This window comes from Neomonachus schauinslandi, chromosome 6, assembly GCF_002201575.2.
Source record: "Neomonachus schauinslandi chromosome 6, ASM220157v2, whole genome shotgun sequence".
Taxonomy (NCBI): Eukaryota; Metazoa; Chordata; class Mammalia; order Carnivora; family Phocidae; genus Neomonachus; species Neomonachus schauinslandi.
Genome location: NC_058408.1, coordinates 145097563 through 145124921, shown reverse-complemented (window position 1 = coordinate 145124921; position 27359 = coordinate 145097563). Strand labels below are relative to the sequence as shown.

At 50.5% G+C, this 27359-nt stretch overlaps 1 protein-coding gene across 7 annotated transcripts in view; it reads right to left on the bottom strand.

Annotated features, from left to right (window-relative positions):
- The window catches only part of LOC110592778 (transforming acidic coiled-coil-containing protein 2), a 162569-nt gene continuing 135210 nt past the window's right edge, over positions 1–27359 (bottom strand). For 3 of the 7 annotated variants that reach the window (XM_044916172.1, XM_044916170.1, XM_044916171.1), the window contains exons 8-17: positions 26515–26576; positions 25298–25413; positions 23947–24118; positions 15018–15161; positions 14477–14553; positions 10694–10737; positions 4751–4911; positions 4456–4562; positions 3984–4104; positions 1–544 (exon numbers count right to left, since the gene is read on the bottom strand). In XM_044916172.1, coding sequence (XP_044772107.1) covers positions 479–544; positions 3984–4104; positions 4456–4562; positions 4751–4911; positions 10694–10737; positions 14477–14553; positions 15018–15161; positions 23947–24118; positions 25298–25413; positions 26515–26576 — 1070 coding nt within the window. In that variant the 3' untranslated portion in view covers positions 1–478. Of the gene's footprint in view, positions 545–3983; positions 4105–4455; positions 4563–4750; positions 4912–10693; positions 10738–14476; positions 14554–15017; positions 15162–21545; positions 21636–22532; positions 22674–23946; positions 24119–25297; positions 25414–26514; positions 26577–27359 lie in introns of all 7 variants that reach the window. The other 4 variants (XM_021703883.2, XM_044916173.1, XM_044916175.1 and 1 more) reach the window with 2 other exon arrangements.

The window sequence follows — 27359 nt, the reverse complement described above, 5'->3', positions numbered from 1 at the left end:
CAAGATCCAAAGAAAAAAATTTATTTACAATAGAGAATTTTATTCGAAACATGCATTTTTTTTTTTAAAACAAACCAGCAAATGCAGATCAAGTTTACACTCCTTAAGGCAAGAGTCCCTGTGCAAGCTATACATGTTCATATTAAATCCAAAAGCCGCTCACCCTGGGAACTCATGTACAAAGGGCAAGGCCAAGGTCAGCGATTTGTCTTTTATTAGAGAATCAGACAATCTCCCTGATACAGGAACTCTGAGGTCAACTTGCTATGAATTATACTAAGAAAATGCAAACCAATAGCAAGAAATTCTGATAGTCTCCTTTAGTACTGCATACAATCAAATCAACGTTATTTAGAAAGGAAATACAGTAGTGCATACGAAAAAGTGAAAACAGAACCTGTCCACGTAACCGGAAGGACAGCAGTGAGCCGACGGTCATATTGCACGCAATGGTCAAGTCCAAACATTTGGTTCAAAGTTAGCTTTTCCCCATTTTGGCAATCAGTTCATCACAAATCTTGGTGAGTTCTTCTATCTCTTTATTCTGAAAGTGAAGACAAAAAAAAAAAAAGGTTGCTGAAATCTCCTGGCTGTTGGAAATCAAGCCAATCAGAATGATCTTTGGGCTTTTCAGGGGTGTGGGGCCCTCCAGGTTTCTGGGCCCCCCTGAAATTATCTAATGCAGTAAGAGAAACGACATGGAGACAAATAATATTAAGTACATACCCCAGCTCTAGCCGTGACCTTGAGCAAGTTACACAACCTTTCTGAGCCTTGCTGTCTTTCTCTCTACAATGTGGATGACAGCATCTCTCTGAGAATGGAATGCAGTCAGAACGTAAAGCTCCCTAGCACAGTGACCGGCATAGAGTAGAGGCTTGACTCCTATGGGTTCACTTTCTTTGCCTCTGAAGGATGTGGACACAAAAGAGGGTCCGGGGTGAGCTCTCGGGCGGTCTGTTTGAGAAATGCCACCAGGAGGGGTTAAGCAATTCTACTCGAATAGGGTTGCTAGCATTATTTAGAGGTGCTGTGGACACAAGGAGTCGAGGAGAGAGGCAGGGGTAGACGCAAGATGGCTTCAGATGCTCCTCGCACCACGCCCTCCCCATGCTGGGAAGCAAGGGAAGCCAACCACATGCTCGCACCAACGATCAGACAACACCGTCCACGCTCTAAGTGTGGGGATCCAACGGGATGAGTCCAAGGGCAGGTGAGGCTTTGCTCTGATGCAGATCTGCTTCAACAGCCAATGTCGAACAGCCCTCTCCAAGGGGGCTAAATCTTCCTGGTATCCCAGGGACATACTGCAGCCAGTTTTCTGAGGTCCCCGTGGAAGGTGAGTCTTAACCACGAGCCTCTCCCCTGAGACTGTAATGGGGGCCCTTCCTTGGAAATCGTGGAAACCTCCTGAGACACGGTCCCGCCCGGAGCCACGTGTCCTGTGTTTCCAGGCTGGGCTCTGGGCGCCACCCGTGACTGTGTCCATATTGGGAAGAGTCGAGAGGTCCTCAATAGAAGAGAAACGCAGCCCTCACTGCAGTCCAGCCACCAGCCCCCACTAGGAGAGAATCACCTGGAACAGCACCTCGGCTTACCCCCTTCTAGAGTTTTCAGCTCTGAGAGGCTCGATTCTGAGAAGCACCGAAACGTCTGTTGGAAGACGATGTTCTATGGGAACGTGGCTCGAACCTTGAATCCTGGAAGGATCCTTGCCACAACAGCGTCTGCTGGGGCTGCGGATGGCGACTTTCCATCTTCCCGTGTGCCAGTCACCGTGCTCAACATGCCCCAGGCACTGGCCCCGCTAGGTTCTCACACACCAGTCCCTTCGGGGGAGCCACTGATATTTGCACTTACCAGTGGGTAACCGAGGCTCAGAGAGGTTAAGTGTTGTGCTTAATTTAAGGTCACGCAGCTGGTCAGACACCGGAAGCCCGGAGAATTCAGGCTGGCCTGGCCCCAGATGGCTTTGCTGTTTTACTTATTAAACATAATGTGCGGCGACTGACCGCTGAGAGGCAGTAGCAGACCCACTCCCTATAGATTCCTGTAGGTTCTCCAAGCTCCATCTTGGCACCAGCAACCCACTGTCTAGCACTCGGCCATCGTGCAGCTCAGCTCACTGGGTTTCTAGCGCCCTGACTGGGCAAAATGCCCAGCGCCTCCGATTAAGAAGGGCCTGGTGGGGGGAGGTCATGCTTCTGAATCTCTTTAAAACAGAGACCGACCCCTCCGTATCACTCAGAGTCCTTTAGGGGAGAACGTGTGTGATGAACCCATTCCTCCTCGGTTTTAGTTTAAGACTGAATTATGTTTATAGATCTGTTTGTATCTTTTCTGTTCTCCAAAACTGGGCACGCTACCTAGCCTTCTTCTTTGTCTTTCAGTTTGCCAGAATACGTAGCATCACCTTCATCTGGCAAGTGGAAGAGTCTGAACAGGCCAGGTTGCCTAGAAAACACCTATCCCAACTCTGGTTTTACCTCTATTACTTGAGCTAACACCATGATGCAGTTCAAACACCATCAAATCCTGAGGGAAATAGAAGGGAACCAATATATTGCTACATTTCTCACCTGGAAACATTTGATGCACAACTGCCTTCCTGCCCAAAATGATGGGGGAATGTGGTCCTTACTTTAAATGAATATTTCACTTCTCAAGAGTCACCAAATATGCTACACATGGATTATCAATATTCAAAGAATACAAAATAAACACCCGCTCCAGACGAGCAATGCAGTGCCCTCAATAAATATCGATGGGAGGAGCAAATGCTTGTGTTTGATGCCTCGGACTCTGGGCTCCCTGCTAGGAACAAGGAGCAGAGCCTGGAAGATTGAGGCAGTTGAAGAGATTTGGCATATCTGGGCCAGTCCCGCTTCTTCGCTTCTTTCCCTTTTGAGGGACTCTTCCAAATCTTCAGGTTTCAACCTCCAACATGACAAACCTATACAACCTGAGGGCAAGTGTGAGGCTTGCTCAGGGTCATAATGGATGGCGGGGAGTGGGTGGGGGTGGGGGGGGAGAACCTGAGGCTCCTGAGTCCCAGGGCTCTGTCCCTGACATCATTTAGGTGAAGAGAGAGGTAGTATGTGCCCACTGCTTGGCCCAGACCCACCTCGGACCCATAGCCAGTCCCCCTGGAACCTGGCGGGTATGGGCACAGGAAAGGAGTCAATCAGAGGCCACTGGGTGCTTTTGGGTCAGCAGACCATTTGGGAGACATGCTGGACTTCAGATGCCATCTGCCCATAAAGGACGCGCCCCCCCCCCCCCACCATGACTGCCCTCTAAGGCCCAAATGCATGAGAAGTGATGCTACCCCAGGACACTGGGCTCTCTGATAACCATCCAAGGGACTCCTAAGGCTCAGTAAATCAACCAGAATGGGGTTGCTGTCTGGGAACTCCCTTTCTAGAGACACACTTAAGGAAGGGAGCTGTGTGGCACTCACTTACCCAGATTCAGACTCATACGACACCCCTGGGTGGAAGGGTTTTCCTGTCTGGATACCCAGGGAGAAGGTATGTATGGTAGACTGGGCGCTAGACCAGAAATCAGGACAAGCTGAGGAACCTCAGGAGGATTCTGCCATCCATGGAGGCAGGAGGACATCTGGGGCCCTTTTGACCCCAACATGGCCTGGTGATTACCCCATTCCCTCACCAGTAAAGCACGCTGGATGTGGGGTAAGGTACTCTGCCTGGCACACTGTAGACACTTGGTAAATGTGTGACAGATGAATGCTGACAAGGAATGAAAAGCAGCAATAAACATCGGAGCAGACAGCAATTCCAGGAAAGGCAAGAAGGGGGACAGTCTCGGGGCGAGCATTACACTGGATCTTCTAGAGGGAGAGCAAGCATATGCTCACGAGGTCTAAACCTGTCCCAGGAGCTGCAGGGAGCACAGAGAAGCCCAGCCTCTGGGTCCGGCCAGCCCCACCCCGTGGAGGCCCCCCCGCCCTCGGCTCTTACCTTCTGCTCCAGCGTCCTCTCCAAAGCGTCCACCCGAAGCTGCTCCTTCCGCAGACTGGCCTGGTAGGCAGCCTGCTCCTGCTGAGCCTTGCCTCGGACCTGCGCGATCTCGGCGTTGGCCCTGTGGAAACAGCGGTGGCGGGGGGGATGCTCAGGAACGGTCACCCTTCCCCATAGACCCCTCCCACCTTCTTCCTCCCAGCTCTGGGCAGCAGGAGCCCATGAGAACGCCCCACCCTTAGCCCCCATTCCCGTGATGCCGCGGTGCTTTGAGTGGGTGCCCTGGAAACTGCAACGTGTGTCCTTCACTTATCAAAATGCTCAAGAGTACACTATTATCACAAGCCACACTGAAAAAGCACAAGTGGATTACCCGCCCTCCCCAAGCCAGTGTGAGTGTGCCACTGGAGAGCCCGGCCTGCCTTGGCGGGGTGCTGAGAGGCCTCCGGGAGCGGACCCGAGGCCGCGTTACCTGTCCAGCTTCTCCTCCGCGTGCACCTTCAGGGCCTGGTACCTCTGCTCCTCCTTCTTCACCCGGGACAGGTACTCCTGTGCACACTTCTTCAGCACCTCTTCATTCTGACGTGACAGAGGACAGAGGTCACGCCCACAGAAGAAATGCCCCGGGGGGTGGGAACCCCGAGAACTCCCTGATGCTGCTGGAACCCTGGCCCGCCAAGTCCAGGTCCCTATAATCTCTCCCAACCTGCTCCAGTTTTCCCCACCCACCCTGTCCAGCGTCCCGCTCTGCCCCGACATGAACATACCTTGCGGAAACCCTCAAGGACCTCCTTCATCTTCTCATATCTCCTGAAGAGATCGGCCAGAGATTTCTCCACGGAGTTCAGGTCGGCCAGAGCTTGCTCCTTCTCTAGGACCAGCTGCTGGACGGTCTGGTGGGAGACGGACTTCTCCCTCTGCTCATCCTCTGGCAAGAGACACAAGGATCCAGACGATGGGGCCGGGGGATCCCAACCCGGTCTCAGGGGCAGCTGGGGCCTCAGATGCAACTCAGCCTGAGTATAGGGCATCCCAGACTTTGGACAGACCCACCCCCACCCCCCGAGCCCACCCAGACTCTGTTTCTAAAGGAACAACACCCACGGGCCCAGCATCCCGGACCTGGGCCTTTGCAGTGTGAGATGGGACGGAAACTAGCCACTGTCCTTGAACCTGATCGATGCAGACCCTTAAAAATCCATATTCAAGGCCCCAGTGATTCTATTCGGTTGACGACAGCAAACAGATCCATAAGGTAGAAAAAAATCACTGAATTTTGTGTTGAGCGAGATTACAAGGTACAGTAGTCTGGGCTCTGAGGAACAGGCCTTTCTATGTGTTATCAAAACAAAGAGATGGTTATTGGAAAAGAAAAAAGATTTCCTCATGCCTTAAAACGTCCCATGAACCAAAGCCCACATCACCGTCAGCCCTGAAACTCTGCTTTGCACAGAAACGGACATTTCCTTTGATACAGCAAATGTCTTAACTCTGAGAAAAATGGAGCTCTTTCTGCCAAAGTGAGTTTCTCAGTTATGTCCAAAAGAATTAATTCTGGCCCAGTTCAGAGTGGCTGATCCTAGTAAAAGGAACGGCTCCGTCCTCGACCCCACCCCTTGGGGCCACCACCCGCTAACACTCTCCCCCAAACAGCTAGCAAACCATCTCGTATTTATGGGAAAGGCTTTCTCTGACCACTCCGCATAAAAGCCCCTCACCCACACGGCGCTATCTTCTGTGTGCTGGCCCGTTGGTCACCCGTCTGGGTGGGGGAGGAACCTTTTGTTCCCATCTGTTTGGACCTCTGGTGACAACAGAGAGTGGAGGGGGGAGAAGCCCCCTCTCAGAACTCTTGGGGGAAGGAGCTCTGCAGAGCTGTCCTCCCCTCAGCCCCAGGTCACCTGGGCAGGGGTCCTGATGCCCAGGACTACCTCCAAGGGCTGGCCGCCGTAGGGTGGATGGCTCTGGAAATGATGACAGACGAAACGACAACCAGCGTGCACCGAGCTCTTCCACGCGTCGGGCGCCCTGCTCACTCTTCTATTCATTTAATGCTCCTAAGCCAGCGCCCGGCCGCCAAGCTAAACTTCCTTAAGTCCAAACTGGGTCACCGGGCTCCAGCTCAGAGCCCCCCGGGGTCCTCCCTATGCACTGGGAATGAAATCCAAACTCCCTCCCCACCTGCCCCAGCTACACTAGCTGGCACACCCCAGGCGGGCCTGCCCCAGGGCTCAGTGGCCCCAGAGCTCACTCACTCAGGTCCCTGACACCAGGCCACCTCCCCAGAGGTGCCTTCCTGAGCACCTGCGGGGAATGCCTCCTCTCTACTTTCCAGTCCATTCCCTCGCCAGCGACGGCCAGACATGCAAGCGCCCGTGTGTCTGCCGGCTGTCTGCCCAGAATGCACACTGCAGGAGTCTGTTTTGTCCACTTCTCTATCCCAGGGCCCAGGACAGTGCCTGAGTCACAGGATGCCCCAACACATCCGTGCTGGGAATGAGCGAGGGGAGCCTGGCCCCGGAGCCCGATCCAAACCCAGAGCCGCGCTCATGACCATGCCTCTCCACTGGCTTCTTAATAATAGACCTGGGAGCTCCCTTAAAATCAGGGGGAGGCTGGGGGTGAAGGAGGGCACTTGTGATGAGCACCGGCTATTGCACGCAAGTGTTGAATCACTATCTTGTACACCGGAAACTAGTATCACACTGTTAACTGACTGGAATTTAAATAAAAACTCAAAAAAAAAAAAAAAAAAGGCAGGGGGATGCTGCTTTGGGTTCTTTCCCTTAGGTTATGGATAGATAGGCATCTTCCTGTGTCCTGCAGTTAGGCCTATTCTGCCATGTGCTGTGCAGGGAAGCGCCCAGGGACGGGGAGGGGGGCACATCCTGGGTTTTAGCTCCAGCTGTGAGATAAACTTACTCAAAAGTCCCGACTCTCAGGGGCCCGGGGCCTCATCTCCAAAACGAAAGGGTTGTCACACATGAGTGCACACCCAAATGAGGGGGGCTTGTCTGAACACAGGCTGCAGTGTCCCCATCCCCACCAGTGGTTCTGGTCTGGCAGGTCTGCGAGGCTCTGCATCTGTGCCAAGTTTTCCCGATGACACTGAGGCGGCAGGTCCGGGGGCCACGCTTGGAGAGCCACAGGCCTGGAAGATGCCTGATGTACGTCCAGCCCTGCCTCTCAGAGCTCCCGCTACCAGGGCAGAGGTGAAGGACCCAGGAGCCAGACCCTGACTGCTCAGGTTCCGTCCTGGCTCTGACACGTCCCAGCCCGGCCACCCTGGGCTGGGTTTTTAACCTCCGTGAGTCTCAGCCTCCTGAGCTGAAAGAGGGGCTCACGGTATTTATCTCATGGTATTTGGGGAAAGATTAAATGAAAATGTATATAAAGCCTTTGACACACAGTAAGAACCCAGGATCACTGACCCATTATTGACAGCATCACCAGCTCCCCCAAATTAGCGTGATGTAGCGTCACAGTGACTTACAAAGGGGGAGCTTTTAAACATACAGGGAGAACCAAACTGCCAGCAGCCGGCTTGCTACACCTAGATTCCTAAAAGGAAAGCCGCTTCAAAGGTTCACCAGTAACCCAACGCTTATTTTTACTCTTTTGAGTCTTAGCTGCTTCCTTAGTCCTCAGCACACTGCACAATGCACATTCCAGGCTGATCTGGGACCATGTATACATTTCACTTGGCTCGTGAAGAGCCATTTATCAAACGGAGTCCATCTGATTTCCTGGATCTGAGACTTAGCCGGCCTCAGGTTTCCTGTCCTCCCCATAAACGCTTGTAAAAATAGAATTTCCCGGTTCCCAGGAGACCGAGGAGGTGAGAATGCATCGCCAATCTTTTTGTAAATTACAAATGCACTCAGGTTCTTCAAATCAGAAAATCAGCCCCAAACTCAAAAGGCTCTAGCCTCAACCACAAAACAGTACCCCTGGAGAGGTTTCTGGCTTCTTCAAGCAAAACATTATTAAACCATGTGGGGGGATAGGGGATGGGGGGGGTGGGGGAGAATGCAGCAAATACACAACAGCACAAGTAACAAAAACAGAAACAAACAAACCAACACTGGTTGCGATGGGCAAGTGTTAAATTAGGTGAAAAGCATTTACTTACCAGGCTTGCCTGTTTGTTTTGCAAGCAAAGGGCAAGAAGCAACAGAAAATGAAAGCAAAACAGATAATCAGAGCAGTTGTTAGGAAAGCAGGAAAAAAAAAAAAATCAATTGCAACAACCTGGAATGCAAAAAGCACAGAGGTCTCTTTTTGTTCTGAATCCTAAATAGTCAATATCTGAGCTCGGTTTTAGTAACATGGCACGAAAACGGACAATAATGGCAGGACAGATGTCGGGCTGGCGTGGAACATTTGTGAGGGTTACACGGAAGCCAGAGAGCGGGGCGGGAGCCAGGAGGAGCTCGTGTAGGTCGGGTGGAACCTGGTTTTAACTTCAAAACACTACTGATGTTCATTCTGCCCCGGACTGCCAAGCTCCTGGGGCCTGAGTTTTCCCTCCCACCAGGGATGCTGGTGAGGTGGGCGAAAACCAGAAGAGAGAGAGGAGACCCAGATGAGCCATGTGGGTATGCTTCCACTCACGGCCTGCCCAGAAAGGAGGCAGGTGCCACCCACAGCGACAGTAAGTCCCAGCTGTGCCTCAGCCCCAAGCCGCCTTTTTACAAGGTGACGAGGACCTCGAAACCCACAGCAGCCCTCATCCACATGCCCTGCAATAGTGACTGATGGGATGACAGGCACAGATGTGCCACCTGAGGGACAAGGTCTGAGAAGTGGCTGATGCAGAAGACACTGAAGGTGCATGAGGATGGGGAACCAGGGGCGGATGTGCTCTGTCACCCCCCCCGGAATGACAGTGCCACTCGCCACTCAGGACGCTGGAGGGGTCTCAGGAGCTGCCGGGAGTGCTCAAACACGCCCAAACAGGAAAAGGCTCGGAGGGGTGAGGTCACAGCTCTTGAAGAGAGGAATCCGCAGGCCAAACATACCAGGTCTCCCCAGGGGAGGGGCTGGGGTGCTGGGGGTGGGCGTGCGTAGCCAGAACCCCTGGAGTCAGGGTTCCACGCACTCAGCTTGCCTAGAGTTGAAATGTGCTTCTAACTACTCTCACCTGCAAATACGCTGCGAGGAAATCAGAGTTGAATCATCTTTTCTGTCCAACAGGGACAGACCACTTGAGGCAGGCAGACAGAGCCTACTCTTCGGTTTTTAAGAGGGAATGTCTGCTTGTATCAAAACTGTCAGCTGAGTACTAACAGATGGCTCTGGACAGCCTTCTCGCAGGGGCAAAGCTCATGCCCTTTTACCCCCATCTCAACTTTGGCCCAAATGTCATCACCAAGAGCAAAAATAACAGCGAAGAACTCTGAGACGCGGGATCTTTCCAGATGAGCCACCGTAGGTCTGAGGTGCATTTTCACAACCCGAGACTCCAGGAGGCCAAAAGGTTGTGCTCAGAGTGCCAAACGCTGTATATTGGAAGACATAAATCCTTCTTCCTGACTACTTTTACAGCAGTTTCAGTTCCAAGAGTTTCGTTTTTTTATCTCATCCATATGTATTCATAAATTCTTATACCAATTTAATAAAGTAGTTTCATTTGATAGAAAGCATATACCATGAGCTGATCCTTAGAAACACCCCAAATGGGCTTTCCCTGAGATCTGGGAGAAATGGCCTTTATTAAAATACATCAAAATTAGAGCTCCTTTGAATAGAAAGCACTCAGTTGTTGGCCTCTTTGCCATTCCCAAGCCTGCTCTCATATTTATTTTGGGACGAGCCAGAGGTGTGGGGTGACTCGGATCCAAACGTTTGAGAGAGAGGAGTCATCTGTTCACCCAGCCTCCAGCTTCGACACAGAAACTGGTTTGCGGTGAGCTGGGATTTTTTACTCCATACGTCCTTAGGAGTAAAAGTTTCTTTTAAAACTAGTATCACGGACCTAAGCAGCAAGTTAAATAGAGAGATTCCTCCCTGCCACCCCCCACCAAGTCATAACATCATTTTTGAATGGTGATCATCAGTGTAAAAACAGGCTTGGAAATTCTGCAGGATCTTTTCTCATTATTATTATTTTTTTAAAGAGTCAGGTGGGTATCGGTTGTGACTTGAGGTCACCTTTCACTGCAGGCCAAAGCAGCGTCAGTACTCGCTGCCAGGGACTCCGGGTTAAGATGGATTCTGAGTCCGTGGCCATCTCCGTGAGGTCAGGTAAATCACAGGAGGGAGGGGAGAGGTGGGGCGGGCAGCAGCACTACCATGGGTCCCACTGTCCTTGCCCGAGAACCCTGCGTAAGGCTGAGGATTTTGTCACTTGAGTCTAAGTTAGAGTTTAGGGATTTGATTCTTAGTGTCTCCCATGAGCAAAAACTCCCCCAAACATCCTAGGAACTGACCCAAGTCTCCCTCCCCATGAGGTGGGCAGTCCTGGCTCAATGGTGGCCTTGGAGGTGACCGCCATGGCTTCCCACAGGCACAAATAATGCTAAGGGACATGCTCGCGTGTGTTTCCAGGAGGCCCCCAGACTCACATTCTGGGATGCTTTGCTCTCTCCCTCAAGGACTTCGTGCTCTAAGAGGGGCCTAAGACGAACACACGCTGAGTCTATCTTCAGAGCCCTCCCAGTGAGTCAGAAGCCTCGGGGAGGCCTGAGCCCACCCATCACGACACCCACCTATCATCTGAGCGATGGTCTTCTCATACTCTGCCACTATTTTCCTGTAAGAGAAGCAAAAACATGTTGGAACCGTGACAATAGTATGGTTTTTCCTTGATACTGGGGCCCATGTGCTGGACATCAGCAGCCTGACCGAGACACTAGAGGACAAGTCTTATTTCTTTGTCATAGTTGGCTCACCCCTCTAGGTTTACCTCCAACCTCAACCCTCTTCTTGCACACCCAGGGAGGTTCATTTTCCTAGTACAGCATTGGTGGTTCAGTGGTAGAATTCTCGCCTGCCATTTTCCTAGTGCAGGACTCTGACCACACCATGCCCCTGTGCAAAACCTTCCACGTGTCCCCACTGCCCACTGAGAAGAAAAATAAGACCAAATCTTCAGCCTGACAATCCAAGCCCTCCACACCCTAAGCCTGATCACTCTCATCAAGCTTACCTCCTTCCCCGCCATCACGAACCAAGTGGTTCAATGAGAACAAATGAGTTTTTGTTGGCTCTGGGGTTTCTCACCTCCATGACCTTCCCTGCCCTATTTCCACCTCTCATTGTCTTAGCTGCTTCTCAAGGTCCAAGTCAAATGCTATCTCCTCCAGGAAGCCTTCCCTGATTTCTCCTCTGAACTTCATGACATTTTATCTGAATTTTCTAAAATGTCTCACACATATGGCATCATAGTACGTGAGTAGAAGCAGCTCCTCAAGGCCCAGGGGCCACTACTTAGTCACCTGTGTTGGAGGCGGGGACATGGGGAACAGTAACACTTGTTGGATAGCTTCAACCAAACCATGGCTACACAAAAGCACTAAGATCCCTTCTTTATAAGACTGCCTCACTGCTGCCCCCGGGTGGAAAGACCCAGGGAGTGAAGAAGCCCTCCTTCTAAAGTCAACCTTCTGGAAGGAAACTCTCAACAAAGACTCAAGGGTTTCACTTACATTATCCAATAGTTAGTTATTCTCCACAAGAGAACCAAGAACTGCTAACCACCAATGGAGTCAAGACCCTGATTACAGCTGGTCCCACACATTGGGGGCTCAGCTTACTCCCTGGTATGGTGAGGATTTCCCTAGACCCTATGTAGGATCATGGGGGAATCAGATGAGGTTAAATAGGCCAGTGAAAGCAGAAGGCACTCTGCAAAGTCTAAAGGCCTCACAGCTGCTGGGTGTCTGTCACTGACCTTCTTGACCTTGGCCCCAAGGAGAGTGCCTCACTCAAGGGCCAACCCACAACAAAAAAGGTGACACTTGGGTTCTTTCTGAATCCTACACAGAAGCAGTTTGTGTTTTCTGTAATTAATCAATACCTCCTTGTATCCCTGAATCCCAAAACAGCAATGGACCTTTGGGGCTGCACCGTCTAAACCCATCACTGCCAAGGACAGAGGTGGGGCCACAGCAGGTAAGGGACGTGTCCTTGCAGCGGTGTGGGGAGACCTGTGGTCCACAGCTGCTTCAGTGGCACTGTATTTGCATCTCGTCCTCACAGCGACCCCAAGGGGCGGTGCCCTGAGGGTCCCCAGAATTGCTGATGGGGATACTGAGGCACGTGGTCATCCAGAACCTTTCTAGGATCTACAAAGTGGCAGAGCTAGGATTCGAATCCAGACATACGCCTGTGGAGCCTTCTCAGACCCCTTATGCCTTACTGCCCGGAGGCGCTGAGGTCCATCCTCTTCCACAGATGAGGCCAGTCAGACAGAGCTAAGGAACAGGCCCAAAGCAGCTAGGAAGCCGAGCCCGATTTTTACCTGGCCAGGTCTGGCTCCAGAGGTGGACATGTGGGCCTTCAAACACGAGTGCAGCTGTGCCAGTTGGTGACCCCTGAGTCCTACCATACTGGTTAGTAAACAGCACCCGCTGAAGCCCCCGGGGGAGCCCCCAGAGATGGAACTTCTAGCCTTCCCAGCATGCCCTGCTTTCATGTTCAGGGCAGGCAAAAAATTACAGCCATGCTGCTCCCTCCTCCACTCCCCTACCAAAAACAAAACAAAACAAAAACAGAAAGAGAGAGAGAGAGAGAGACCAAAGAAAGAGATTCTCAAACGATGCCACCACAGGGCCTCAGTATCAATGTGAACAGCACACTGGGATTCACCTCCAGAAGTGGTCACAAAAAACATCAGGAGGAAGAAGGAACTAAGGAGAATTTTCAGGAAGATACTATTTGACCTAGAAAGCAGGGGATAGGATTACCTAAATCATTTGCTCACTACCTAAAACGGTAGCCACGAAGGCAGCCGATTCTGATAATTAACCAGCAGCTGCCATTGCAATTAAGTGCACTGTAAATGTACTAATTCTTCAACCAATTTTTAAAAATTCATCTATTCCCTACTTCCACACTTTGAGACTTAAAAATGAAGCAAGACTATCAGAGATTTTCTGCATCGCACCAGATCTTCCATCTTGTGAAAATGGTCGCGCTCTAACTCCTATCTTCCCTTGCAACTGGAAAACCCACGTGTCAGTTCAGCTCGGCTGCAGAAAGGCAGGTGTGTGGAGAAAATGCACTGTGCCCCCAGGAGCCGTTCTCAGACTTGGCGGTGGCAGCAGCCAGACCCTGGGATGGCCAGAGCAAACGTTTGGGCCAAAGTTTCTTTAAAAACGCCACCTGCAATACAGTTTTTTAAGATCACAACCCAAGGGTAAGTTCTAGCCCCAGAGATGGTTTCTGAGCTTCTAAGATGATGATGAATCATGAAGGAAAATAAAGGGCCGAAAGGTGCGTCAGACGGGATGAGGGAGGGAGGCCCCTGGGCACCATGGAAAGAGTTTGGGCTTTGGAATCAGAAAAGTAGATTCAAATGCACATTCTTCTAACTAGAAGCTCCAGGACCTTGGGCAAGTCACCTTCCACTGTCAGATGGGGCTGATGATCCCTGCTTGCGGGCTGTGGGGGAGAAACAGAGACTGAGTGTCTCCAGCCGGAAGCACAGCACATGGCACGTGGTAACCACGTGGTGGTTACTATACTCCTGTTACAGATGCAGCAAATGGAAATAAACCATTCAGACAAAATTCCGGAGATAACCTGTTTATCCGTGGAGACTGCTAAAGTTCATAACATTAGAACTGTACAAGGACTATTTATTAAATGTTACACAATGAGGTCAAGTTGTATAAAAATCTGTCCAAAATTTGCTAAGTTAAGGGTGCCTGGGTGGCGCAGTCGGTTGAGCGTCCAACTCTTGGTTTCGGCTCAGGTGGTAATCTCAGAATCGTGAGATCAGGCCCCGAGTCGGGCTCCACACTCGGTGGGGAGTCCGCTGGAGATTCTCTCTCCCTCTCCCTCTGCCCCTCCCAATTGTGCTCTCTCTCGCTCTCTCTAAGTAAAGAAATCTTAAAAAAAAAAAAAAAAGATGTGCTAAGTTAAAAAAAAAAAGAGTGTAGAATAATGTACATTTCCACTCTCCACTTTGGAAGAAAAAAGGAGTCTGTATAGGGACTCATTCACACATTTGCAATCAGAAATGGAAAATTCTTGGAAGGATACACCAGAAACGGTGGATAGCAGCTACCTGAGGGGGCTGGAATTGGAGGCTGAGTGGGAAGGAGATTTGTGTTTCATTGCAAATGTATTTGTTTGTTTGCAGTATTTAGCTCAGATGCATGATATTTTAATAACAGTAACATTACTAAAAATACGTCTGTGAAAATATAAACCTTGTCTCATGAAGAACAGTTAAGCCTTGGGAAGACCCTGTTCATAGACCGCACCAGCTGTTATGAGACCACAGGTAAGCATCTCCCCAGGTACCAGGAAGCATCACGACTGACCTCATTTCCATCACTTCTCGCCTGCTTTCTTCGTATTTGTCCTTCCACTCCGAGACTTCTCTCTCCTTGGTTATGATCTGGCATCAGGGAGAAGAAAGCGGTGAGCCCCAGAGGACTGAATTCAGATCTGAGCAATTCACAGACCCGAGATAAGGAGACATTGAATTAAAACTTCCTACACCAAACAATAATTGTATTGAGAGAATTTCCCGGAGCATGAGACAGAAATAAACCAGATATCAGACTCCCACAATGCCCCACCAGGGAGCAACTAAAAGCATATGCTTTCTGTTATAAATCAAACAAGGCCACAGAGGCTCATTAAACAATGGTGTCTAGGAAGATCAAAGATGGTTTGCTACCCGTCTTTGCCCACAGTGGTTGCAGGACAAAACCGTGTCCAAAGATGCTGGCCTTGTGGATCGTGTGTGTGTGTGTGTGTGTGTGTGTGTGTGTGTATTTATTTACATGTGGCAGAAACTGGAGCTTTCCCAGGGAAACCAGAGCCGGCCTCCCTTGAGCCACACCCACGCCCTAATACCTCTGCTCTGGCAATCCGGAGTGCGGAGTCCAGGTCAGGCTGCTGGAACAGAAGGCCTGCGGGCTTCTCCACCTCAGAGGTCCCGATGCGGGAGTACAAGGCTGTTTTGGAGATGGAGACATCTGTTGGGTGAGCAGCCTCTCTCTGTGGAATAGTTTTTAATTAAAAAAATAATAATAAAGTTAATACGACTCCTATGACAAAGAGGATTTGCATTCAGCCTCTCGTGAATGGGTCAGTTGTATGGTTTTGAAACAAAGAACATCAGAAGTATGAGAAAATGCTTGGGCTGATGAGTGGGGAAAGGCCAGACACAATCTATGGAAATTGATCATTTGGCACCAGCACTGGCAGACAAAGGAGCTTAATAGCAGAGGCCTCCCCAGCTCCCCACTTCGGGAGTCAAGCATGTCTGGTGCTTGCTTATCACTGCCATTTATCACACGCAGAGGCATTTAGGCATAGCGCTTAAGAACCAAAGCCATTTTCCAGCAGGCTCCACTTCCAAAATAAAAGCCTGATGGTGAACGATGCTGAATTCTAATCTGCATGTGCCTAGTTTTGAATAACTGCAAATCTGATCATTTTTGTAAGACTGTCTGCATTTCAATTTGGAGGGGGGTGGGCATGTGTTTAGCTCTGTTTGAAAGGACATGCTCATACAAAGCTTAAGGCCTACTGAACCTATCAACCAACGTCACCTACAAAAGCTAGTTTCTGGATGCCTCAAGGGAGGAGTTACTTTGCAGCTACGTTGCCTTAAGTTTGCTGTGTCAACGGCAAAATTGAAATCTGGATCAATGACAATATCCGCATTTGTTGGTAAGACCCTCAACAAGTGGTGGGATTCCCCACCCCCGCCCACAACAGACACTGGTCTGACTGTCCAGGACAGCCACTAGCCTCCTGGAAGGGAGAGAGGAGAGGACCGCGGTTACTCTTTCTCTCTTTGCACAAAGAGCTCAGCCATTTCCATCACACTTGAAATGCCATGTTAGGAGCATCATAAACCAGCACAGCAGGGGCCAGCGGTCTAATTCTACTGCAAGAGACTCCAAACCAAGCACACTCTCAGTCCTATGCATTAACCTCCTGGTGCTGGCATGGCTGCCAAGGCAAACCTGATTCCTAGAGTCCAATTCGATGTGGAGTAATGGTGGTCTGCCAGTCAGAGTGTGACTGCAGCTTCCTGGGGAAATGGATGAGAAGTGAGCAGTGAACACAACACCCAGGTGGAGGAGAAAGAGAGATCTGGAGAAAGAACAGGGAGGACTGGTCTTGGAAGTGGAAGCAGACAAGATTAAAGACCCAACAATGAGGGGGAGGGGGCGCCCCTGAAGGTACTCTCTCTTTCATCGCAAGAATAGGCAACCTCACCCCACTACTGGGTCAGAGAACATGAACTTGAAATGACTTAGAAAACTGAGGCAGAAATTTAATGGATAGGACTGGAGATGACAGAGTTAGGCCCAGTTAGTTGTACACATGCATGGTGAATGACATGGTTTTGGTTGTCCTAAAAACGGGCTTGGGTTTCACTGGCCCTGCCCCGCCTTGCGTATTTGGGCTCCCTGCGCAGGGGGACCCGAATGATTACTCGGGTCAGAGAGGGGAGGGAGCACACTGAAGGCCCTGGAGACACACTCTCCTGTCAAATGGGATGCCATGATCTTTCCATCCTCAGGTCCTAAAGCAGCCTCCATTACAGGACATTTGACCAACGCACAGAAGCAGGCAGGCTGACCTCTCAGAAGAAAGCATGCCACCAGACCAAGGTGTGGAGCCTCTCCCGTGCATTGGTTCATCTCTGCTGTCTGAAATGTTTTCAAGGCTCTACTTGTCATATGGGAAACTTCTCAGGAAGTAAACAGAAAATTATACCCAGAGGTCTTGTTTTCGACTCAGGTCATGATCTCAGGATCATGAGATGGAGTCCTGCCTCCTTGGGCTCTGCGCTCAGCGGGGAGTCTGCTTAGGACGCGCTCTCCCTCTCCTCTGCCCCTCCCCCTGTTGGCTCTCTGTCTCTCTCTCAAACAAATAAGTAAATAAATCTTGTAAAAATTTTTTTTAAAAAAGAAAATTATACCCAGACTAATAAGACTCTATTTGTCTTTGTGGAGGAAATTCATAGACAAAAGATTCTGAAGAGGATTGGAAAAAAAAAAACAACAACAAAACTGTTCCTGTCACTTTTTAAGTAAAATAATGTGTCCTTTGAAAAAAAATTAGAATAAAGTTTCAAAATGGAAAGAACACTAGACACCATCTAACGAATCGTGGGCCTTTGGAAGATGGAAAAAAATGGAAGATTTAAGGGATTTGGCCAAAAGGTTTCCCAGAATGAGATTCAGTTCTGACTCCAAACAAGCCAGCTCTCTGAAGTGCGAGGGGAAATGAACTACATCTAACTTTATCATGCTGGGCAGAAAAGAAATCCGACCAATGCAGGAACTGATGATCTTAAAGCTGCCTAAGTCCTTTGTACGACAAGGAAGGGAAGGGAAAATAAATACATTAATGAGCTTTCTAAGTAAACACAATGGTTAACCACCACATACAGTGACTCATGATCACCTTTCACCCCAGCCACCTGGTGTTTTCAATAAAGGAACAGATGACTTCAGAATCCATTTGAATTCTGCCTAGAGTATCTGCATGTTAATGAAATTCAAGGTACACACCCTGGTTTTCTCTTACAACAGAGAATCATTTCTAACAGAGATAGGTTTGTTTCTCACTGATATTTTAACATCAGGCTTAGATTAAGCTTTGCTTCTCCTGCATAAGGCCCCATTGGCTGCTTTAGGGGAGCCCAAAAGCCAAGAGAATCACAAATTAAAATGTGAAATGGCCACAACTCGGAAAGAGCACGAGCCTTTGGAACCAACTTCCAAACCCTCAATCCACTCACTCACATCTGGGTCCCTCAGGGGACCCCGAGGGTGCCGCCACCCTCAGACCTGCAGACCGCATGCCTGGGGCCCTTCTGGCCTTGCAGTCTTAACACTTACCCAGGCTCACAGTCCTCCTCATGCCTGGTTCCCTGTTGCTAGGCCTCAGGGGAAGCTGACACCTGGAACCAAGGTGGAACCACAGCAAGCTGGGCCATGGTCATGGAGAGTGGACCAGGCTGGGCCCTTGGGGGGTATCCAGGCTACATGGCGCCAGGTGGGGCAGGAGAGGGGCCTCTCCTTGGGGAGCTGCCGCATCCAAATTTGACAGCAGCTCAGGATGACAGATAGGTGGAAGACACTCAGTATGTGCCCTATTCACGCCCACAGGAGGCGCCACCAGCCACCCGACTGGCCACTCCTTCCCGCTGAGTCAAGACGTGGCCTCCATCCTTCTCACCACAGGCTGTGAGCAATGACCGCCAATTCCCCAAACCGGCAAACAGAAGCTTAAATCCAGGCGCCAGGCCTCTGTCCCTGCTCTTCAGACCTGTTCTTGCAGCTTTCAGGCATCATGTTGTGAAATGCCGGGGCTGGTGGGTGGTTTCTGGACACAGCACTAGGGAAGGAGCTCCTGCTGTCAGGCCACTCACCAATTCAGGTTGTCCCAGACCTAACTCCTTCTCCCGCCCCCCCTAAAATCCAGGTCTGCCTTTATCGGCCAGGACTCCTGGAGAAGAAGAAAGATTAGCACCCTTTCCCTCCCAAAGGGCCTGCTTCTAGGACTTCCTCTGGTCCTGAAGCTTGCCATTTGTATGATCCCTGTTCCCACATGACCCAGACACATCCTTCATTCTTTATATCTGGGGCCCCTCATCCAGAAAGGCCAATGGCTTTAGGGATCGCCACCAGTATCTGTTATACACACGGATTAAATCCATCCCCCACACAGCTTGTACCCCTCACAAAGCCACAGAGAAAGGACACTGCAGTTCTATCCATCCTGGTTACATTCGGGGCTGTTGTACCGTACAGCCAGCCACCCTGGTCAGATGAACCCCAGGAGGACACAACCGAATTCACCTGAGCCAGAAGTGTGTGGAAGACACAGTAAGGAGCTCCAGCCCAATACCCCAGCCCCACGGAGTTAGTTGTTAACATTTTCTGACTAATGAGACAGGAAACCCCACTGCGGTCCTTCGACGGTCCGCTCAGCTGGCTTTCAGTCTACAGGGGAATGTCAAGTGAAGCTGCTCAAGGAGCGACCAGAAACCACCGCCGCCATATTTCATGTTGCTTTCAGCCCTCCAAGTGATTTCTTTTCATTCCAAGTGATTTCATTTTTGTGTTAGCAACAGTTTAAGACCATGCTGCCAAAAAGACTGGGCTAATGTCACCTGCAGCTGAAATTTATGGGCAGAAAAAAGAGCAAATTGGATACACAGCTGCTGTTTCTCTTTGTCTACATCAGCAATTTCCAATGCAGGGAGGGGCGATCAAGCGTCTATGTGAGCAAGAAACCCACAGGAAACTAAAAAGTGGTACAAGTTACCATGGCAGAGAAAAATGCTCCTTACCCTCTCAGACAGTTCTACCCCCACCAACGTTTCTTCTAGCAGATCCTTCTGAAATACATAAGGAGGTGGCTGGGCCCGTCTCTCCGACCCACACACAGTGGATTCACGTGTCAATATTTTCTAGATCAAAAGCGGGACACGGGGTCTGAGAACAGGCTATCATTTACAGGAAGTCAATGGCCAGCCAATATTTGCCGACTGTCCTCTCTGATGCGTCCCCAGAGGAAGGAGGCAGGGGGGCACCAGGCACTCCAGAACATTCCACACTCAATCTGAACCCTTACTAGAACATGCTCAATCCTGCCTCAAACTTCTGGACAGGAATATACTGTAGTTACGGTGGCCAGACCTGAAGCCATTCATTCTGTCCTTAAGCCACTCCCCAGAGATATCAAGAAATAAATCTAATGGGGAAACAAATCCTCACTGTTTGATGCTTTCTGAAAATCTTTCTCATGGAAACTAAACCCAAGCTCATGGGTTGACAGCGAGAACAAGGACGTCAGCAATGTGTATTAATGTTCTTGTCCCTGCCCTGGGTCCCAGCATTCCCAGTCTGGACACCCACAGTGTGACCACCTTCTTTCACTGAGAGATGTCTCTGGGAGGGAGGCCCCCCCCAACCTTGTGGACAGTTTCCAGGGGAACCACATGGGCAGGAGCAGCCCATGAACTCCTGATCCTGTACCAAGTGAGCTATTCCCTGAGATGGGACAGGCAAGGGGCTCCCATTTGGAGACTGGAGTCCTAGTTCCCGCTGGGTCAGTAAATCACCCTCAGACCTCGGATCCGTTCCATGACTCCACTTCCCCATCTGTAAAATGGGACCTGGACCCCCCCCACCGCCCCTATAGTAGAGATGCTGTGAGCGTCCGATCCGGTAACAATGGCAAAAGTGAAGCTTAGCTACCCAGAGCCACTGTCCTTTACTGCACACCTACTGTGGGCCAGGCATGGCGCAGTCCTCCACACAACATCTGCAGCCCTTACAGCAACCTGCCTCATCTCACAGCTAGAGAAACGGAGGCCCGCAGAGGCTCACCAACATGTTCAAGGCCACAGAGCGTGCTGGGCTGCCCAACGCAGGGTGCGGCATGGGGGTGGGAATGAAGCGGCCCCTCAGAGACCACAGCTCCCCATCAGCCTGGAGGGGCGGCCTGATCCTCAGAGGGGCCACAGTTTTGCACACCTTCGGCAACCCATTCAAATTGTTAAGAAAAATTACTCCAAACTTAGAAGCCAGGCAAAAAGATTTCTGCATGCTCTGTCAGTATCTTACTCTACTCTAGAGCGGGGCTTGGCCAACGATGGCGGATGGGCCAAATGGCCCAACGTCCTCTTTGGTAAAGAGGGTTTTACTGGAACATGGCCACACCCGTTCATCTACACATTGTTTGCGGCTGCTTTGAGCTACAATGGCAAAGCAGAGTAGCCGCGGCAGAGACCAGATGGCCCACTAAGCCTATAATATGTACCATCTGCCCTTTATAGAAAAGGGTTGCTTTTCTGTAATTCTATTGACTCTGGCCTAAGGGCCTGTCTGAGGTTTCAGGAAGGTCTCAGTTTCACTATTTACTATTGATTAGGGTCCGGGCTCAGTACAGTTAGATATCCACTAGTAGAAAACAGAAAAGTTGCAAATTATTTTTGTTCAGTAGAGAAGCAAATGGTTTTTGCAGAACACAAACAAACAAAAAGCCTCCAAGGTTACAGTCCATTGTCTTGTTTAGCCAGTATTAACCAGTTTTACATTGAACTTTGCAGTAAGATTACAATAAAACTCTGGCCCTCTTTGTTCCACTGACTTTGTATCGGGTTCTCCCATTTTCCTCCATTCAACCTGCTTTACCACCCTGCTGTTCCCTTCATTACCGAGGTAAGCAGATCTTAGACTTGTGCTCAGCGTCTATTTATGTGAGAGTTATGCTTTTAGCTTTTCAGAAACTTTGATGCTACTTTGTAGGACCCTGACATTGCCTGCTTAGCCAGTGGTTAGCAAAGGAACTTCTGGACCACACCACATTCTCAAGAAGCAGCGCACGGCAGCAGCAAGCCCGTACCTTGGTGTCCTGGTGGCTACGGGAAGCCAGGGCAATCTGCCTGGCTAGCTTCAGGGCTTCTATCCGCATGACGGCAAACTCTAACTCCTCCTGTCCGAGGGGTGGGGGGATGAGCAAATCGCAGGGGAAATGCATCAAGACAGGATGTCAATGTGTCCCACATCCAAGAAATGAATGTGCCACGTGAATGTGTCATGACAGGTACTCAGGAAAAACACACGCTCTGGCTTTCTTGCACAATTAACACCTCAGCAGATCATGAAATAAGTGTTTAATTTCTTTTCTTTCTTTCTTTTTATTTTTTTGTAATTGCCCTTTGGAATGTCTGTCGGGAAGGATCGTGTGGTCAAATATGAGATGATTTTTACAATGGGATCAAAATTTTTACTGCACTGTTTCCTTCGATTTTTTTCCTTTTTGTTTCTTTAATTAAGTCAAGATGGTCAACAGTTTCCATGAATGGTTTTGCCTTCTCAAAAGACTGAACAATCTCTCCAGGTTTGCTCTGAAGGTCTTAGTCTAGAGGGTATCAAATTAAGTTGTCAAGTTTAAGGCACAGAGTAGCTAATTGTTTTGGTTCCAGATGTGAGACCGAGTCCAGATGTTATCTCAGTGGGAGTCTGAGATAGCCTCCCCTCCCATATATATAAACAGCTTGACTCGATGGTGATCTAATACCCTTGGTTCTGTGACTAAATCACAGAAACTGCTTTTGGGGTTATCAAAACTTCTGAAAAATGACTGTTTGGGTCCAATTTCCCATTTGAAATACAAATGGTTTGTGCTATATGTAATCACACAATTTATATCATTTTGGCATCTTGGATCAAGAACACCCATACATCAGTCTTTGAGGGGAAAGAGATTTCATTTGGAGCATTTCCAGCAATACCTCGTTAGATCCTGCCTCACTGCATGTGGGGTTCGGAGTTCATTCTCTACTGAGGTTTTCACAAACTCCCAAAAGGTCACACGTGGGCTACAAACCTGAAGTTTCTGGGCAAATACTGGGGGGTTCTTTTCTGCTAAGTCGGGTTCCAGATAGTCAAGCGCACCACAGAGAGAGGCTGGATGAGCTAGCCTGCTGAGAAGGGCGTCAGCAGAGGCAAAGGAGCCCTCAGGAGCTGTCTGAAGGCCGGCAGAGGAGGACACAGAGGAAAAATAGAGGAGACACAGAGTGACATCGATTCCGAGCAAGGACCACACACCTCTATGCTGGACATTTCTGACTTAAGGCTAAAGAGAGTATTAGTTAGGTGCCACTACTTTCCTTTTCATCCTAATTCCCACCTGCTGACAATGGGCATCTTGAGCTTGACAGGCTCCCCACCCTCCCACCCCCACCCCCGGAAGCACAACCTTAGGTGCCCGCCCACCCCCACGCCACCCCCACTCCCTAACCAATCGGTGGGAGCGAAGTTACCATTTACTTATTTATTTGAAAAGCTCAGTGGGGGAGACAAGGCAGTTGATGGGTTTTCCAAACATAATATAACTCATCAAGAAAACACCTCTAAGTGTCAAAGGTTTTGATAAAGGTCATTTTCTAAATAACAGAAAGACGATTTCAAATGAAAAAGTGTTTCCGGGTAGACTGGGAAGACTCCAAGGTCAGAAGCCAACTCTATAGAAGTTGGGTCATGCACGAGTTCTTCCATAGTGTGTATTTGAGAGACTGAGTCACATCTACGTCCTTCTTGCTTACTAATATTTTCCCAATATCTAACTGCCACACAGTAGGTGCTCAATAAATATCTGATGCATGAGAAATAAATGGTCTACTAATATAGAACAACAAAAGTAACACTAAAAGTAACTAAGTCAATGGCTTCAAACCTTCTTGGGGACTGCTGGGAAGGAGGTAAAAGAGAGAAAAATAAAAATTCACCTAGAAGGATGGCCCATTTTAGATGTTCAGGGGGTCTATTTGCTCTGCAAGGCTCCAGAGGGGTTGGGAGGGGAGGGACGTAAATAGGTCTGTAAACAGGAGGGACTTCTCATCACCAACGCCCAGGAAAACCAAGTGTTTCCCAAAAGGAGTGTCCCCTGCCCTACCATTCTCTGCCCCCTGACCTAGAGTATGGAGAAGCAGGGTACAGACTGATGTCACCTCCAAAGCAACAGTGCAGTCCCAAGGGACTGAAGTGGAAAATCAAGAACCCCGAAGGCAAATAAAGCAGTGAGGTAAGAACTCCAAACCACACTGGTGAAGATGAAGAGCTTTTCTCTCATGGCTAGGGTGTGGGGTCTCCGAGGCTGGCTTCTGTGGTCCAGGCACTGGGCGGGGCCCCACGCCAGGGGCTGGGTGAGATTGCTCGGAAGGGCTGGACCCTTAGGTGATGGGACCCAGCTGGCCCAGGCCTCAGCCCCAGTGATCTTGGGCCCCTCCAACCCCACTTACAATTTCAATCGCGTCTGAAGCAGTGCCCAAGGTCATGACCTCCAGCTCCTTCTGGGAGGATTTCTCTGGCACCTGCAAATGTGGCTCTTGGTTGGGAGCCAGTCCTCGTGTGACAGGATGCTGGATCTTTGCCCCAGCATTTACAAGGGCTTCAGTTTCCTCAAAACTCGACCTGAGGAAGCAAAGAGCACCTTTACTTGTCTCGTTGGAAATCCCACTGAAATTGACCAGGATGCCCCGACGCAATCACCATCCCAAGGGATCCTGCGCTTCCAGAGCTGCGTTCCCAGAGGGAAACTGGGCGGGGTGTTGGGTGGCCAGGGAGCCTGAAGGCTGGACAGCCTGAGGGTGAGGGTGGTCCAGCCCCAGCCCAGGGCCTGCTGACAAGGGAGGGTCAGGAGCACAGATGCTATCGGCTACGGGCACAAGCTGGAGTTAAGCAGACTGCCCATCCCTCGGCGTGCACCCGGGGGGGAGTGACTGTGTCCTGCATCTCAGCTTCTTTTTCCGTAGGACAGGAGATGAGACAGTGCTTGGTGAAGGTCAAGGGAGATACTGCCCGCATGTGAGGCACCTGACACGGTCCCTGTCACCATGACTATTGCTGCAACATCCCCACCATCATTCTCAATACCCTGAGTGGATTCGGAAGTCAGTTCGGGAAATCAAAGCAAGGGCTTTCCCTCCCACTCAGAGAAAGGGGCAGGTAAGGGGATGGGAGGGTCCCAGCCCCAGAGTGGGGCCCCTCCCTTACCCCATCCAGCACCACACGGCTCAGAAGAGGACCCTCACTAGTGCTGATTCACAGCCACGTTAACTGTGAACGTCTACCCAGCACTTCGCTTGCCTTACAGCCTCTCCGTTTCATCCTCCCGGTGGCTTTGGAGGGCAGGCACCCCCAGGCCCACTGCACAGTTGGGGGGTGCCTGGAAGACTGAGAGCCTCATTTAATCCTCATGAAATTCCTACAGGGTCCGTTTTATGACTACCCTCATTTTTCCCACGAGGAGACGGCAGCACAGGAGGGTCAGGTAGCCTGCATCAGGTCACACAGCCAGTAAGGGGTGGGAGTGGGACTCCAGGTCTGAATGCCGCGGCACACTGCCTCCCCGAGACAAAGTTGTGTGTGCACCGGCGGGGGGTGATCGAAGGGGCTCACGCATTCGGCTGTTAACCGGACAAAGGGCAGCCTTACCGGTAACACCCCCACCCCGCTTGTATGTCTGTGGGGATCCTCAGAGACCCGGATGTGGGCTTCCTGAATACATCAGTGCAAATGAAACCACACCGGGATAGCAGTGCCACGGGGCTCAGAGCCCGACCCGAAACACTCTCCTCATGGAAGCCGTACCCTGAACACGGCGTCGGGGACTCTGACGTCCGGACCGGGGGAGACTTGACCGGGCTCTCCTGAGAAGTGTCAAACATAAGGTACAGGGCCTGCTTCTTCGGGGCGTCATCGTCCTGCTGCAGGGATCAAAGGCACAAGTCAGCTCGGCTACAGGGGGCCTGAACATGTGATAGAAATGAAAACCAGAGCTCTTTTCAACAGAACAAATAACTCATCAGGGAAAAGCCTCCATTCTCCTCGAGCCACCCAGAAGGGAGGAGCAAGCCAGTGCTGGCCAGTGGAGAGGAGAGGAAAAGGGGAGGGAAGAGGTTGGTGGAGGGAAGTTGTGAGCGTGTGCTGCTGGGAACAGTGTCGAGGGGAGAAGGATCGTAATGGTGTCGGGGTGCTGCACGCTGTTCAGTCCACCAGCATTTACTGGCCACCCCTCTGGATGGGCAACCATGCGGCCACTGGGGACAAACACAGGGGTGGGCAAGCCCCCAGCCTAGGCGGTGCCCACAGTCAGATGGCGGGTGGGGGGACGAGCATGATGGCCCAGTGTGGTGAGCACCTCCAGCATGGGCTGCTAACTACGGGTCAGAAGCCACAAGCCCAGCATCTACGAATGATGCAAAGAAAGATAAAGATACAAGCAGTATGTCCGGGCCAACAGTATTACAGCAAGCCCTTCCGGGGCCTCGGGGCCTCGGGGCCTCTGCCAGCACCACTGGACAAAGGCACAGCACAATAGGCCATGCTCGGAACCAAGTGCCCTTCAGGCAGTAGACAGGACACCAGGGAGGACAGCTACCCGTCGCAGCCACTTAAATGCGAAAGGGATGGCGGGTGTGGGGGAGAGAGACTTCTTGCCAGAAGAGCCGATCTTCAGTTACATAAAGCAATTAATTTGAAGGAAACAGGTAACAGTGCACCTTAAAAACCACCAAACCACTGCTACACCTTTTTAAGGAAATCTCTGACTAGTTCTTTCTCAGTCTGGGGAAGTAATGATGCAGGAAGCCTAAGTGCATTCTCTTTGCTCACTTAAAATGCCATGTGAAGTGGACCGAATACAAACCTCCAACCCCCAGTCCCAGTTTGCCCCTACTGTGCACCCAGGGTGCTGCGGGCACAGAGGACCCTGGATCTGGGACCCGAGCTCAGGAGGAGGCCAGTGCCTGCATTTTCACAAGACAGGAGGGAAAGCAAGTCCCCTGCTGGTCTGAGGCAGGACTTACAGGTAAGGAGGAGCCAATTTTCTCCATATATTCAATTTCATAGGAGTTTCTGTAATCCAACTCTGCAAAAGAAACAAAAGGAGAGTTAGTGTCAGAAAAAAAAATTTAAAAAAAAAAGGAAAGGTTTGGGCCAGACAGGGTGGGGTCTGGAACCAGACTCTAAACTCTGAGCCTAGCCACAACTCGAGGTTTCGGATTCAGCTGGAAGGGGAGGGCAGCTCAGCCATCTTCAGACCACTCGTAAACCACTTGCGGCAAAGGGGCTCTTGCCATTTGGGCGCCTGAGAGTCCAAGGGAATTAAGTCTGAGCAAGAACGGATCTGAGCGCTATGCACCAAGTTTTCAGAACAGTCTATTTTGAGCGTTGCTTTTCTCTGTGTCTCACATGCAACATGGAGAATGTTCCCACATCCTGACGACATTCGGAACTGGCCCCACCGTGGTCCCTCTCCGAGAACCCCCGGCCTTACCCCGAGGAAAGGGAAGAACATACATCACTCCTGCACCGCCCGAGGCAAGGGAAGAACATACATTGTTCCTGCACTGGGCTTGTTGAGAGGCTTTGCAAGTCACCTGGACCACTTCCCGAAAATCCTGCCAGTGCCCATAGGGCTGGTACAAATAAGATTTTCAGATGCAAAGACTATGAGAGTCCAATTAGGTAGAGAAATGACCTATTTCAAATTGACTGGAAGGGAAACTTGAGAGGCTCTCACTGGAGACAAGAAGTCCTGGGTCCCTCAGGTCCTCGGGCGGGGGTTCCTTGAGGACACCCAGCTCTGCCCCTCAGCGGAAGTCCCTGTCTAGGGAATGGATTCCGAGCACGCCCGACGTGCTGGGCACGG